This window comes from Paramormyrops kingsleyae, chromosome 22, assembly GCF_048594095.1.
Source record: "Paramormyrops kingsleyae isolate MSU_618 chromosome 22, PKINGS_0.4, whole genome shotgun sequence".
NCBI lineage: Eukaryota > Metazoa > Chordata > Actinopteri > Osteoglossiformes > Mormyridae > Paramormyrops > Paramormyrops kingsleyae.
This window is the reverse complement of record NC_132818.1, coordinates 18,975,418-18,990,913: the sequence shown is the minus strand read 5'-3', so window position 1 is coordinate 18,990,913 and position 15,496 is coordinate 18,975,418. Positions and strand designations below refer to the sequence as shown.

Genomic DNA, 15,496 nt, shown 5'->3' with positions numbered 1-15,496 from the left:
CCGACTGTGCAGGAAAACGATTATGGGAGAAAAGAATCTCGAAGATCCTTGATCACTATTCAAAGGGGAAGGAACGTTTGTGCGTAATATAAACTGCACTATAAAGAGTGTGACTCAGCGCAGGCAGTTAACAGAAAGCTTTAGGGAGAAGGTCGGTGAAAAAGGCACCGGAGTGTGAGTTTGTGAATAAACCCGGCAGCCTGACCAGGCCTGGTAGAGATCATACTCTTCAGTGACGGTGAATGGGGAGCAGTCGACCCTCACTGCAGCTGATCACGGTCACACACTGCTGGAGTTTCGTGGCGTGATGGTCAGCACACTCAGCTTTGAAACCCAGTCATCCTGATGGGAAAAGCAAGGTCCAAACAGACCGGCTTCAGGGGTGGTCTGTGGCTCAGCAGGTCAGGGCACCATACTTGTAATCGGAAGGTTGCCAGTTCAAATCCTAGGGTTGGCAGAGAGGGATTTCACCATTTGGCTCTTGATAAAGACCAATAACGTTCAATTGCTGACCCTCCTTGCCCCCCAAAAAAAAAAAAAAAAAAAAAAAAAAAAAAAAAAAAAACAGTACAGTGCTTTGGATAAATTGTAATTATATTCACAATCGAGCTCCCAACAAGGAGGATACCAAAGCACAGCTCACAGAAGCTAATTTTCTTAACCCCTAACATCCCACTTAAGGAGTCTAACTCTAACTGTCAGGACCGGTGACAGTCACAGAGAGAGCAGAGCCATTCATCGCGCACAGGCTCCAAATGGGGCTCTCTGCTTCAGTTCCAGAAGCCCCTTATTATGAAAGAAAGCCCAGATCAGGGCAAAAAGCAGAGACACGTTGTCCCTGACGGCGTTCCATGCGATTTACCTCCCCGGAATTCCATCCGGCATGTCTGCGGGAATATACACACGACTGGTGTGAAGAACAGGGAGCCAGAAGTATTTACCGAACGTCCCACACCCCAAACCGCCATGTGATCACAAACGCACGGATATGCCAGTCACATGTGGCGGCGAGCGTTTGCCGTGCAAAATTTCATGCGCCACTCTCCCCTCTCAGTAAAGCCATAAGAGCAATTCGGATAATCAACAACAGAGGAGCACCTGGCGGGGAGCGACTGGTGCCTGACAAGAGGAGGTGACACGTGTGTATTCGAGCCTCTACCCTTATTGGCGCTCTGTGCTGCAAACGACGGCATAAACAATAAGGAAAATATTCTGCAGTGATGTACATTTTGCATCAATTCTCAATGAAAACACAGACAATATAGCCAAATATCTGGAGGGGTTGGCAAGGTGGTACGAATTCCTGTGAGGCCGCATTTAAACCCGGAACTGGTGAGCTCTCTGGAACCAGGTAACATAAACCAGGGTAATTCTCGCCTAAGTCTTAGTGGCATACAACGTCCTAAATTAAGAATCACTTCCAACAGAAGCCGCAGAGAATCCGCCAAGTCAAACAACACATTCAACGTCCATCAAAAGCCCAACAATTCTAACGGGAGTGACTGTGGTGAGCCAAATTAGCTACTATAATATATCCCATCTGCATAGGGGCTGTAAAGCCCATGAGGGATATTTTTAGGTATCCCACACAATTAAATGCACCACCCGTCGCATGTTGTGCCGTAGACGCGCATTATAGCATAAATATAACGCCCGAGACATCTGCTGCGATACAGCGCTCCACCGCATCACTCTATTATTCACCAGCGACCCCATTACATCAGAACAAATAATCCACTCTGCAAAAATATTACATCTGCAGGGTCAATGACGAGACACGTTCTGTCACTCGCTGCTTCGTCTTTGTCCTGCTTCATGCACATTTCTGCGAGACAATTCTTTCAGAAAAAAAATGATGGCAGTGCAGCATGCCAAAAGCAAGTTAATGCAGGGGACTGAAGCGCCTTTGATCTTAGAGCGACGCGTTTGCCTGGGCTGCCAGAGGGAGACCCACAGCCATTTGTAATTTCATTAACAATGGTCACAGTACAACTAATACATAAACCACATTACCACTGACAAAATCCATAAATAAACCAACATTCCCATTGACATTAAAGTAGTTTTACATTTAACTGAGCGTCGTGCAAGTTGACGACAAAAAAAAAAAAAAATCACTGAAGCCAACTTTCCTCCTCAAAGGTTCAACAGCAGCAGCCTGATCATTAACCGCTACAAATCCCATGACCTGAAATCGACACGTTGTCCTTGTTCCCTAGTAACCCCCTTTTGCCTGTAATCATTAATGCATCGAATGCATTTTCCTTGTCAGTTTTGGCATTTGTCACATTAATGGCAAAAAAAAAATAAAAAAAATACACCAGTGTTGACACAATTTCATATTCATGGGCGAGACACGAAAATAACCGACACAGAAAGGCATTGCTGACGCGCTGAGATCATCATTCCTGATGCAGCTGAACTCCTGGGACTCATCGCCTTCATCTTCTGGCTGGAAGATGAGGTTAGTCTGCATTACTTGTCTGTACAGCTGTATTAATAAAAATATATGTCATATCATTTTACAGAGGATATTCAGCTACTGTTAGGTAATTGAAGCACCCCATACTAATGTTGTAGTTTAGCTTCCACTCCCATACGTTCGTGTTACCTCTGTATACTCCCAAACATACTAACCCAATTTGACTTTACCTTTGGTGCAACCTGCCACCAAGCCCTGTTGTCACTCATCCCAACTTGCCCCTGACATTTTTTCCCCTCGTTCCCTTAATGTTCCCTCTCTCGCCCCAGTCAAACCACTTTCACCCCTCCCCCAACCTCCCACCAATTTCCATCACCGACCCTCCGGTCTTTGTCATTCCTCACGCTAGTTGTGACCTAAAGCAAATATTAGCTTCATGTAGTGACGGTCCTCACCGTGGGACATTTCACTGTGACGTCCTGCTAGCCCATTTCCAAGGCCAAGCTCTGGGGACTCTCCATATCGCACAAAAACGGCGTGTGTGCGCGCGCACACACACACACACACACACACACACACACACACACACACACACACACACACACACACACACACACACACACACACACACACACACACACACACACACACACACACACGTCCCTGTACGTGGCTGAAACTAGGAAATGGGGGCAGAGAGAAGAGAAATGCTATTAATGTCATTGATATTAATCACCCGGGTCACTGGTGACCCTTTCCGGATTCCATCCTGCTTCACGCAGATACCGTCCACATTAACTTCAGCATTGCTGCCCATAAACCCTCATCCTTTAATTAAAGCGTCACGCTACCCGTGCAAAAATCAGACAGTAGCAGCTGGTTTTCCTGTCCACCACATTTTGCTAATTTCTTTTTAAAGGCTGACAAAAACATAAGCAGCCCTGCTCCAAAATCTCCCCCCCCCCCCCCCAAGCAGGCAACTGCAAAGGGGAAGCCGGTCAATCAGTGGAAAGGGAATAAACGATGACATCATACATTCAATCCGGTCCTCAGGGACAGTCCATGTTTTTGCTCCCACCCAGAAAATGTGGACAGTCTGCCAGGGAGATAAATTGTGGACCATTTGGGGGGGGGGTGGTGGTCCCTGAGGACCGGGTTGAGAGACACTGCTATACATGGCTGTGTTGGGGTGTTAGAGCCAACATAAACCGAAGCTAAATTCACCTTTACAGATTACTCCAGTCTCTCCCCGATTCTACCACCGGTCTTATTCACTGGCCTCGTGGTCCCTTCCAGGGGCAGGCAAGGGTTACGTAATCAGCGGAATGCAAAGGAACGGAAGTTCTGCCAACTCATTCTGGAGGATACATCTTCATTTACAGCCCTTGGCCCCCCCACGGTCTTCCAGACCACTATTTGGGGGGGGGGGTCCATCCTCCCCTAACTGTTGACAACCTTTGCTCAAGATAAGTGGCAAATTGAGTGCCTCTCCATTAGAGGGTCCTCTATAGGGAAAGTGCAGCCCCACTAGTTTAAGGGGGGGGGGGGGGGGGGACTGCTGGAAATTTCCCAGTGGATCACAAAAACAGGCGGAAAGACCTTTTGTGGTCCATGTCCTCTGCCTTTTATTTGTGACACACTGGCTTTAAACAGCAGCGAATGGGAAAGAAATTACATGAAAAATAAGGCTTTGCACGAAAAAAGAAAGTAATCCCCAGCTGTGAGGAACAGGGATATTCTGCATAACACAGGGACTCATGGGGCCCAAAAAGCAGAGTAATGCTCACGGAACTCCAGCGTAATAAAGGGCAGAGCGTGAAGGAGGCGTCGTTTGGGCTTTAAGCCATCGCCCATTACCATGGTGATTGATGATGGGCCCCATGGCCAGAGACGCCTCAGGTAATGAAATCCAGCTGGCCGTGACTGGACTGATTACATCGTTAGGGATAAAGAGAGTGAACCGTGTTGACAGAGGAGTGAGTTTGAGGCACTGGCTTATTGGCCGGTCTATTGTAGATTTCCCCATTTGTGACACAGGTCTCTAATGCGTTTCCATACCCCAGCTGAGGCTGTTGCTGGAAGGAGACGTGTTTTGCCAGTCGTGCCGTTTTTGGCCTGACGCATATGGCCAGCGTCCCCATTGGATGTTGCGTAAAGAGCACATTTACGGCTAATGCTTTTATTCGTAAATGCAGCTACGGACATTTATGACAACAATTTAGAGGGTGTGTTACAGGGGAGTGGGGGCCGTTACCTCACTTCTTTCCTGGTTTTGGGACCGTTTTCAAGCATTTTAACCACAAGTTTTCATTTGCTTCTTTACTGTATTTGAGATCACAGTCAAACGCTGTACCTTTTGACACTATTACAGGGAAGATTTATTCTGTTTAGTGTAACACAGGACGTTGCCAGTCCTAGTCCTGATCCACACCAGGCATTCAGGGCCGCAGTCTGAGGCACGACCCCCCACCCTAACCCCCAGAGTCTGACAGACTAACACCAGGCCAGTGTTACCATTTGCACATAAAGCTAGATCTTTCAAGCAGAACCCCCCCACCCCCAAACTCATGAGTCGCGTGTGTTATACTTGATCCTTGAGGCACAAGTTTGTGTTATGAAGACCTGCTTCTCTTTGGAGATGAAAGGTACCACCGACTAGCCCCCCACTTCCTGATTCGCAACAAACCAGCCAAGCAGTGCGTGTGGACCATGTCATCACATAAACCCCTATTTCCTGGTCTGATAAGTAAACAAAGATACTGTAGGTGTAAAAATGGAAACCAAAATGAAGGAGGAGATGAAGTACAACCACCAGACCAGCTGATTTTCCCCAAAGCTGGGTTTGGTCCCCATCAACAGGCAGCAGTTGTACTCAACAGGGCACCCAGGACCCTACAAGGTAGTACTTTTAACAAAAACAGGAAAATCCTAAGTCAAAATGCTCCATCATGGTACATGGAGCTGGTTGGGCTGACTGTCCACTCCAATCAGCTAAAGCAGGGCAACAGGTGAAGGTTTTAAAAGCTGGAAACTCAGGAAGGACCACAAACCATGCCAACAATTCACCACAAGGGGGCAGCATTGCAACCTGACAGGAGGAGAGCTCAAGGGCCACCATAGTAGGATGGTGGATGATGGTTAAGGGGGGTCCAGGCTTCAGCCCTCAACAGCTTCTTATTGGGGGGGGGGGGGGGGGGGAGCGCCAGTAGGCAGAGGCTACACCCAGTCAATGGAATGGTTCTAAATTGTATGGGGTCAGTTCAAATATTGAGACCTGCCACAGTGTGTGGACCCATTCAGAGGATGTACTTTGCAGCAAGAGCAGATTCAAAAACGGTTTGTTGCAGAAGGGGCGTAAAGGGGATGAGGAACCACAGCTGACCAGCGTGGAACCACCACAGACCCTTTCCAGCATTTACAAAATTACCACAGTAAATTTACCAGCTCAGATAAAGCAGAAGGAAAAAAACAGGCAGGTAAAAAAAAGCAGAGCAGTAAATCGATGGCAGTTTGAGGACAGAGAAGATCTATAACATCTCACTCCATCTCACGGCCTCCAACCTGCACAGCAACCATCTGTGCTTCCAGGTCCAGTTCCCAGCATGCCTCACTGTTGCATGTAACTCACTAATGGAGACACGCTTGCTTAGGAGGACCCCCTCCATGCCACATGTCCTTTGGCTTGGCCACTTGCCCCCCTCCTACCGGCTCTCCGTGCTCCCGGGGCACCGTCTCCCACCCCTTCAGACACCCTGCCGGGGAAATCCAATCACGCCGCCTGGATGAGAGCCCTGACCTCCAACGTGACTCCCGCCTCATCTTTCGGCACGCGGTTCTCCTTTTGCAGAGCTTGTGGCCGGGCGACAGCGATTAAGGACATTCCAATGGCCGTCTGAGGCTCAGCGAGCTTAAAAGGCAAGATTGGCGATTAAAAGCACATCCTGCTGTTTTTGGGCATCGCCTGGCCCTACACCGGGACCTCAGATTGGGTGATCAGACAGGAAGGGCTGAATGAAAACCTAAGAGACCTGGTCGACCATCAAAGGCCTAAATAATCAAACCCAATCAACACAACCCCCTGGACCACCTTAAGTGGGTGGAGACCTCAACCTCCACCCCCGATGCTCAACCCAATGGTATACCCTTAAGGACCACTCCCTTTACAACAGTTAAGAACCTTTATGAATTGGGGGGGACCAGGTGAGTGGGCAAGTATTTACAGCAGCATAGAGAGCTAGTCAGACTACCCCACCCCTCCATAGGAAGGGGAGCTATTCCCGAACCAGGGCGGACAGTTATGCCGTGTGGCCGGCTCCGGATTCTAGGTCAGCTATTCAAGAAGGGGGAGCTGGAGGACTATCGGGCCCAGGAATCTGGCGGCTGACCCACTTCAGCAGGTTCTCTAGATTCCCCGAAACGAAACAGCACTTCGTCTCCACGCCGGAGCTCACTCACACCCCTCAGCGATCATCTTCTATTTGAGGAACGGAGAGATGTGGCAGATAAGGGTCACTAGCGTTCTGGGTGCTTTAATGCGTCGCTTTAACTCGAAGTTGCTTTTCCTGGCAGAGCCGACGGCAGACAGGGGCACCGCTAACCCTCTGCATGACAGAGATGGAAATGAATGATTGAAAAGCTGAGGGCTGCCACTTACACCCCCTCCCAACAGTAAATCATAGGCCCCCCTGGTCTCCCCCACAGGCTCCCTGCAACAGAACCCAGGTCCTCATTCAAATAGTAAAACTGACAAAAGAACCAGTACTGAAACCAGGGCTTCCCAGATTAAAGTAACACAGAAGCATCAACGGGGTCCTTGGAGGGATTTATATTTAAAAAGGGCAACTTAATGCATACCTCCTTAAAACTCATTGGAGGCCCACATGGGAGAGAAAGGTACCCGATTTTGGATGCTGTACACCTCATTCAGCTAGCCAGCGAAGTTTAGAATCACCGTTAAGGATGCAGACAAAGGCGATCCACACATTACTGCCAAAGTTTAGTTTGATTAGTGTGATCGCTCTGCTGTGCCCAGGCCCGCTGGAAGCTGGATCCGGGAATGGTTCAGCTGGACTCGGGCACTGTACCAAGCCGGGAGTATCGTGTTCAGGTACAGTACAGGGCAACTGGGCCAACTGAGTACAGCCTAAAAGTACAACATGGTCAAGTTGTCTTATACCCATGACATGGTACTGGTCAGGTGACCCTTTCCACACCCCCAAAAGCACAGTACATCAGGTGACCCAGTCAATACTGCCCATAGCACTGGAGTCTCATCTACAGGACCGTTCCACCTCTACACCACCCGCTTCCTGGGAATGAGCTTTAGGTGCCATGATCTCACCTAGATGTTATTTCTGAAAACTAAGCCACAGGCTGTACAGCACAAGTCACTTCAGTGAGCGGATGTGTTAATAGAAGCGAGGACAGAAAGAGGGGCTACTGAGCTCGAAGGGCATTGCAAACGGGTCCTGCAGGGTCAGGGGTTTGAAAGCCAGACTAACCTGTAGAGAAAGGAATCCTGATCCTCTATTCTGTATGATATTAAAGAAAAACCGCTAAAAATGTCACCAGTAGTTTGGTCACAAAATTCGTCACCTCTGCCTGTTGATTAGCCGATACATTACACCAGTATATATAATCAGGGATTGAGTAATTGTACGTCTTGTACTTCAAATCTTATAAGACTTCACACAAAAGCATAAGTGACAAAGGCCACCTTAGCTAGCTGTCACAGCGGAACGTTACGCAGGCAGAAATCAGCGGCCTGAACTGATTAAGCACTGCTGTCAAGCGTAATGACCATCCCTTCAAGCAGCACCTCAGGAAGTACCTGCCGATTTGCGGGGTCCCAGCCGGCATTAACGCAGGGACTCACTGGGCATACTGCCCACTCTGGAAATCCTTGCTTGGGACTTCAATACAAATGCGTGACGGTCGCGAAACGCTGCGCAAGCCAGGCAGACTTCAGAAGCGAAAATTCAGGACTCCCAACAAATTACAAGAGCCGGCCCCTTTTCGAGCAAAGGTAAACACGCATGATGAAATGTTGGGGCAGAAATGAATAAAGCAATCCTACATTCCCCATTGTCTTCTGAAATTCATATTACCATGGAAACCAGTCTCCACTGCCCCTACCCAAACCCCCTGAATTGTACATACGGTCATGAGACATCCCCAATCTCCCATTACAATAACTTATCCATTACCCAAAAGTCTCACAGCAGCCCAGATCCTAGGTATTGGATTTCGCAAGATCGCCTAATGTGTTTACACAGACAGGAACAAATTCAAGACTGACATCCAGCCCCATGCACCACAGCAAATGTTTGAAAGTCATCGTCTGTTTAAAAGGCAAAGTAACTTGCTACTTTGGAAAGCACTTTCCCCACTGAGAGCTCAGGTCAAGTATGAACAGGGACCCGGGGCCAAAGCCTCACCCTCTACATGCCGACGGTAAACCTAGGAGGGATGGTGCCTATTAAAGAGCCAACAGAAGGGCAACGGATATCAAGGACAGGAGATCACATCTAAAACGTGCAACATTGCCCAGGCTGGTGAGATGAACAGGCCAGTCAGCTTCAGGGACTGCAACAGCAGAGCCTGATAATCCGAAGGAGGCCTGTGCACATATACCAAACACGGGAGCAGGTATTACAAATGCATCCATAACACAGGGGGTTCAAACAAGTCGATATGCTGAATTTCAGCAGATTAACCTAAGAGTCAGTTTCTATTTACAGACACAGCCTGAAGGCACATGTATCAGAGGTCATTTCAGACAAACCAGCTGGATCCAGATTGCAGTAAACTAAAACTGGGTAATGTTTACTGTTAAAGGTAGGAAGGTATAGAAGTTTAATACTATGCCAGCTTCTGCAAAGCGGCAGGAATTAGGGTCCATCAACTTCAGAGATAAAATGATACCCATTTTGTGCATCTTCATTTAATGCACGCTATGTTGGAGAATAAATTAAAGTAGTTTAATACTACAAGGCTTGCATCCAATGGGATAGTTAAACCATTCTTGGTGACTGAAAACCTTTCAGTGTAGTAAAGAATTACACTACAATGGGGATGTTAATACTGAGCATGGGATGGCAGATTACACACACACACACACACACACACACACACACACACACACACACACACACACACACACACACACACACACACACACACACACACACACACACACACGTTAAGCCTCCAACCAAACCCATGAAGTCTCAAACTTGCCCTCAGCTTGTTTCTAAATAGAGCAGCGTTACTCCAATTTGACACGAAGCAACACAGGATGGCACTGATGTCATTGCAGCTGCAGTACATGCCCACTGGCCTGTAACACCCTCACACCAAGCAAAATCAAGTTAATGGGGCCAGGAATGGTTACTGGGAGGGGAATTAAACTAAACCATCAGTTCAGTGGTCAGACAGCTTAAGGCAGTGGGTCTCTGGGCAGTTTATTTGGTCAATTAACCAATTTTGATGCATACAGAACACAACGTACAAAAGAAAAACTGAGAATCCAAAATGTGTTAAATTCATGCCATTGAAAGGCAACTAAATACCTCACATTTAAACAAACTATAGTACTTTAAGGGTTACTACCCAACCCAAAAATCCTTTCCCGCAAGGTTTAACCAGTAGGTGGAGAGACGGGCTTCAGGCTGAAGAAATCACGCAAGTTGACCTCTTGCGCCACAGGCCGTGGGATCTTGCGCTCGTTGAAGAGATTGGAGAGGTTGGCCTCCATCGTGAGGCGCCGTCGGAGTCGCATGCGCAGGGCAAACAGCCGACTCAGGTCATCCTCCACTAGGGGGCGCTGGCCGTAACCCACAAGGCGCTTCTGCCAACTCTTGCTGGACCGCTGCCGTTGCTTCTGCTGCAAAAGTCATGGCACCTAGTCCCTCACCCATCACTACAAGCCTCTGCCAGCAGGGGGAGCCCTACCAGCAGCTTTCACTCCTTGCTGTACCATGTACACTATATACGCAACAGAAATGTACCAAGACTGATGGATCATTCAAAGTTTAAAAGCCTAAGTCTCAACTGCGAGCCCCATTGCCTCCAAGAGGTAGAACATCCACGGTACCTTCAGCCTGGAAGCATAAGGGTCATGGTGAACCTGGTGTCTGTTCAGGCTTTCCTGTGGATCAAGCAGCCAAAAGCAAAAATAATCATGCACAAGTTAAGAGAACACCTGGGGATTACCATCCTCTGTACTTCTAGAACAGGCTTCTTCAACTCTGGACCTCAATTCCAAATCCAGGCCGTGTTTTCAGTTCCCCCAGGTAGTTGTTTAATAATCACTGATTCTGATTGGTCAGAGGCTTCACACCTGACTGACAGGTAAAGGAAGGCTGGAAAGCCAGCAGTGCTCGGACCTAGAGGACCGTGAGTTGAATAACCCTGTTCTAGAATATTGGAACCGGTGAGTCTACTGGAATGGAAGACGACGTAGAACGGACACAGAACAGTGTAGTACTGTCAAGTATGCATTCTGATAAATACCCCAAAACTGATTCAAAGTATGTAATCTATGTTGACTTAAAGCTATCCTAGCAACTAGGCTGTATTTCTGGTGAGCATATTAAAATGGATCATGAACCCAGAAGCAGGCAACCTTGAAGCTGGGGCAGACGGCAGAGGTGACACTCACACGCATGGCAAAGGCGCGCTGGCAACCTGGCTGGCTGCAGTGGTACTTGAGCAGCTGCAGGTGCACCTTGCGGATGTGGTGCTGCAGGTTGAACGTGGTGGAGAATTGGGCGGGGCAGCCGAGTCGGGGGCAGTGCAGGGCAGGTTTCTGCTGGACGTGGCAGCGCTTGTGGCGGCGCAGCGCCTTCCGTCTGTCAAAGGCCTTCTGGCACTGCTTGCAGGTGTACGTGGCTAAAGGGGAGGGGGCAGATTAGATATTGCACATCTGGCCACTAGGTGGCAGCAAAACAGACAGAAACTGACCACTGAACAGATCTGCATACAATACCACCAGCAGAAGGCGCACTGCCATTCACCACTTAGTTTCAGCCAATCCTAAGACCCACGCTTTCAGAAGCTTCCGGGTGTATTAGGACTGACTTCAGTTCTTCGATTTTCATCTTTTGCCAAACAAAACCAGCTGCAGGAAGTTACTTGGGAGACGCAGCAGAACTTGGGTATGTAGATCGGCTACGTTTGCCAAACAGTACAGCGGGCTCCAGCTGCCGCTCCCAGAAGGCTGGTCCCCCCCCTCCCAATCTGTACTCCTGCCATTTTCCAATCACACCAGCAGGCATAAAACAAGCAGCACACCAGCTACGGGAACATTGAGGCGGGTACCTGGGTGCTGGCGTGCGTGCTTGACCATCTTATCCCAGGTGGGCGCCACCACCTGACAGCCAGGGTTAGGGCAAGCGTACCCTGGGGAGAGAAAGACCTTCAGGCAGATGACAGGAAGTACTGACGTGAATTTCAAGTTTAGAATTCTGATCAAGTACAATCGATGAATGCTTCAAGCTCTATCGCCGATCGACCCGAAGATACAGCTGCGGCTTACGCCAGGTCCCTCACCCGAGTGTCTCCTTTCGTGGGCCCTGCGTGAAATGCGGGTCTCAAACGTGGCCACGCAGCCCTTGACCGTGCACCTGGAAACACGAGCAGAAGCCAGGGACAGTTTGGCTTAAGCCCAGCCAACAACACAGCTTTTCACCAAGATCCCAGCAGGTTGTCATCAACAAAACATCCAAAGGGAACATTTACACAAAACAGCAATCGCATGTCCCCATTGTTAACCACAGGAACGCCGCCATTTCAATGCTAATGGAGTGCACAGCAAGGACAGTGCAAGCCCTTAACATGGACAATTAACAGCATTTCAACAGTACAATTACCATTTGGCAGTCAAAACAGCATCCATTTCTAAAGCCAGGATGGACCATTCTGGGCCACTGCACATGCCCCTGTGCCCCTTCAGCCACCTCCCTTTGACATCCAATTAACACATTATGTACAATCATGAAGAACCTTTGACCATTTCGGATTCAGAATTTTGATGCCTTTTCAGCACTTAATCTATATTTAACCTATCTCTGAACACTTTTGCCGTAATATTTGACTAGGAGTATGAAAATCAAGCCTAAATATCTAGGGGTTGCAACCATGGTTAACTGATGGACATTTTGATCACAACATTTACCCATAGACATGCTATTTTTAAAAAGGTTATAGTCTCAATCATTTTGACATTTGCCTGGAGAGGTCAGTGATCCTTGTTATTGTGATTAAAAAAAAAATCCATAACCCAACAACACCAGGAACGGACCTCCATTTGAATTCCTGCTGTAATATAAAAGTTCAGTGATGAACATTAATATTTCATGCAGGCAAGAAGCTGCACATTGAGCCCTTCCTGGAAAGGGAAGGGGAGCCGAACTTAATATCCTACTCTGCAGAAGGCTGACCGCAAATCAACGCGGCTGGAAGCGGGAGGTAGAAGCAGACCTCTGCAGACGCGTCCTTATCTCCAAGTCTCATGCGACTGCCTCACACGCTAAAGCTTCAGGCAGCTGCTCTAGAAGCTGGGCAGGAACTCAGGACAGCTGGACACCTCCAGCAACATAAATACGGAGGAGTTTTGGAGAAAGACTAACTGATTGTATAAAACGCTGTAATGTTTCTCCATTTCGTTAAAGACAATGAACTCATGGATTTTCACTTAAAACTATCCCATAGATCCCAGAACCAGTGGCCTGTACTACGAAGCGGGGTTACTGGCATATCGGGGTAACGTCGAATTTAAGGTACCACAGTTTAAATGGACTTCATATTCGTTCACTTACATTTTGCCCAGACTACCTTAAATCCGACAAGTTACCCCAATAAGCAAGTAACCCCGCTTCGTAGTATAGGCCTCAAGGCTCCTAAACCAGTTTAATAACCAAGTGTCATACTTTACTAAAACTGACATCCCACATTGCTGAATTTCCTAGAACATTCAGCTGAAATGCACAGGCAGCAGTCCGCACTCACTTGAAAACTGGGGTAACGCCATGGACCTTCAGGTGCATCTTGTAAGCCTTGCGTTTCCTGAACGTCAGGGTGCAGGCTGGGTAATGGCACTGTACACAGCACAACAGTCATTTAAACCCACACACTCCCAAGAACGGCAGCATTACAAAGGTAGTATCTTAAACCTTAGCTTTAACTTGTCCATGAACTGCTTCAATTTAGATTTATGTGCTTTAGATTTTCATTTACCGAAGACCGTAGATCAATAGAATCACCTACGGGACATTCGCAATTGTCAGAGAATGAGCAAGTGCGTTTTGAGCACCAAACTTGTGGGAATATGGCTCCACCTAATGGACAAACCTTGAAGTACGCGTCCTTGTTACCGTGGCTGTATTGCGCATGTCTCTGCACGGACCTCGAGCTGAGAAAGCGCTTTCCGCAGTTCCCGTAGGTGCACCTGTAAAAGCGTCAGCATCGTTTCTAGTCGATAAATACGCACACAATATGCTATATGCGCGGGATATTTTAAACCTGAAAGGCTTCTCTCCTGTATGTCCAAGTTTATGGCGATTGAGGTGCTTTTTCCTGGAGAAGCTGCGTTCACAGCCCGGCGCGGGGCACCGTAGGGGTCGCTGGTAGGGAGACAATACGACTTAAAGGAAGATTGAAAGCAACCAGTTTAACGCCACAATGAAATGAAAACCCCGACTTCCCCGGTTGTTCATGGACAAACATACCTCACCAGTGTGCACGCTTTCATGCTCCTTACAGCGCCACTCCCTCGAAAACGCCGCAGCGCAGCCCTCATGACCGCAAACAAAGCGCTTCAAGCGAGGAATCGCGTCTAGTTTCTCCTCGTTTAAACCATTCATTTTCAACCATTAAACAAAGTAACTAAACCTCCTATTTCTCACGTCGTCTTAAAGAAAGCGGCACGCCTCGTTTGACAAATATATAGGCTTCCTTCCTACTCGTCAGCATGAAGTTTAACCACCTGTATGACATTTAATCTAATTCCCAGATGAGATCAGGATTAAGTAAATGGTTTGAATAATTATCGGTTGATTCTGATTATCTTACTCAGACACGTAAATCTGTTTATTTAAATTATACAAAAATTACTATATGTAGGCTACACTAACAAAAAAAATGCCAATCTGTTTTAATGTGATCAGGGTTGCCAACTTTGATCAGTTGGCTGGCTGGAGATTTTGGAGATTTTCAATTAGAGACGAGTCTGCACACACATGCACACGCATTTGCATGTATGTAACAGTTTTAGGGTTTGCAAACTGCCCCAACACTTTTGATGTAACCAATCTTAGGTTTATAATGGAACAATATAGGTTTGCCGAAAGATTTCTTGCGTCAGTATGAAAGCGCCAGAGTCATGCCAGATGAGTTGGCAACCCAGACTACGTAGTTAGCATTTTTTAAATGCCATGTCCTTTGTAACAATTGCATTGATAAAAAATATCAGCCAAAATTCCTCATAATGGTGGCATCTGAGACAAAAAGGTGTTAAATGCAATTATCTCAGAAACGTCACCTTGAGTGATAAAACCCTTACTTTTATTGCTTATGAACAGAGGTGGAAAGTTCAGGTCCAGAAAGTACAAATCCAGACCAAGGTAAAATTTTGTTTCAACCAACCAGTTGAGTATAAACAGACATAGTCACAGAGTACTCAACCGGTTGGTTGAAACAAAATCTTGGACTGTATTTGTACTTTCTGGACCTGACCTTCCCACCTTTGCTTATGAAGCATATCTATCTTTAGTCTTGTATTACTAAAATGAAAATAGGTATGATAGAAATTAAAACTAGGCCTAAATAATACTAATAAAAGCAACTACAATGGCAAACCTAAAACGAAACAGTATACCCCTAGCGATAATAGTGTTTACAAATTTAGAGATACTTATTCTTGCCAGACAAGCTAGGTCATATTTATTTTAAATTCAAGTTAATGAGAATGAGATCGATGAGTTCTTTCTAGGCGACTGAAGACACCATTTTCAGCTGCTAGCTGTAATTTTTCCAGCAGGTCTTTGGTACCCAAGCTGCAGAAAATGCCTGAAA

At 47.2% G+C, this 15,496-nt stretch overlaps 1 protein-coding gene across 1 annotated transcript; it reads right to left on the bottom strand.

The window, feature by feature from the left end:
• Positions 1-9,860: 9,860 nt before the first annotated feature.
• On the bottom strand, positions 9,861-14,375 carry 42sp43 (P43 5S RNA-binding protein). The gene is made up of 9 exons (XM_023835667.2): positions 14,152-14,375; positions 13,946-14,046; positions 13,775-13,871; positions 13,433-13,521; positions 11,975-12,048; positions 11,744-11,824; positions 11,085-11,314; positions 10,518-10,571; positions 9,861-10,307 (listed from the first exon to the last, which is right to left on the bottom strand). The coding sequence occupies exons 1-9, from the start codon at positions 14,284-14,286 to the stop codon at positions 10,062-10,064; spliced, it is 1,107 nt and encodes a 368-aa protein (XP_023691435.1). The 5' UTR covers positions 14,287-14,375; the 3' UTR covers positions 9,861-10,061.
• Positions 14,376-15,496: the final 1,121 nt, after the last annotated feature.

Coding starts and splice junctions, on each gene's coding strand:
- 42sp43 (XM_023835667.2), bottom strand. CDS start 14,286: ATGAATGGTTTAAACGAGGAGAAACTAGACGCGATTCCTCGCTTGAAG. Junction 11,315..11,743: donor GCACGCACGCCAGCACCCAG/GTACCCGCCTCA, acceptor CCTCCCCTTTAG/CCACGTACACCTGCAAGCAG. Junction 10,308..10,517: donor CTTATGCTTCCAGGCTGAAG/GTACCGTGGATG, acceptor TGACTTTTGCAG/CAGAAGCAACGGCAGCGGTC.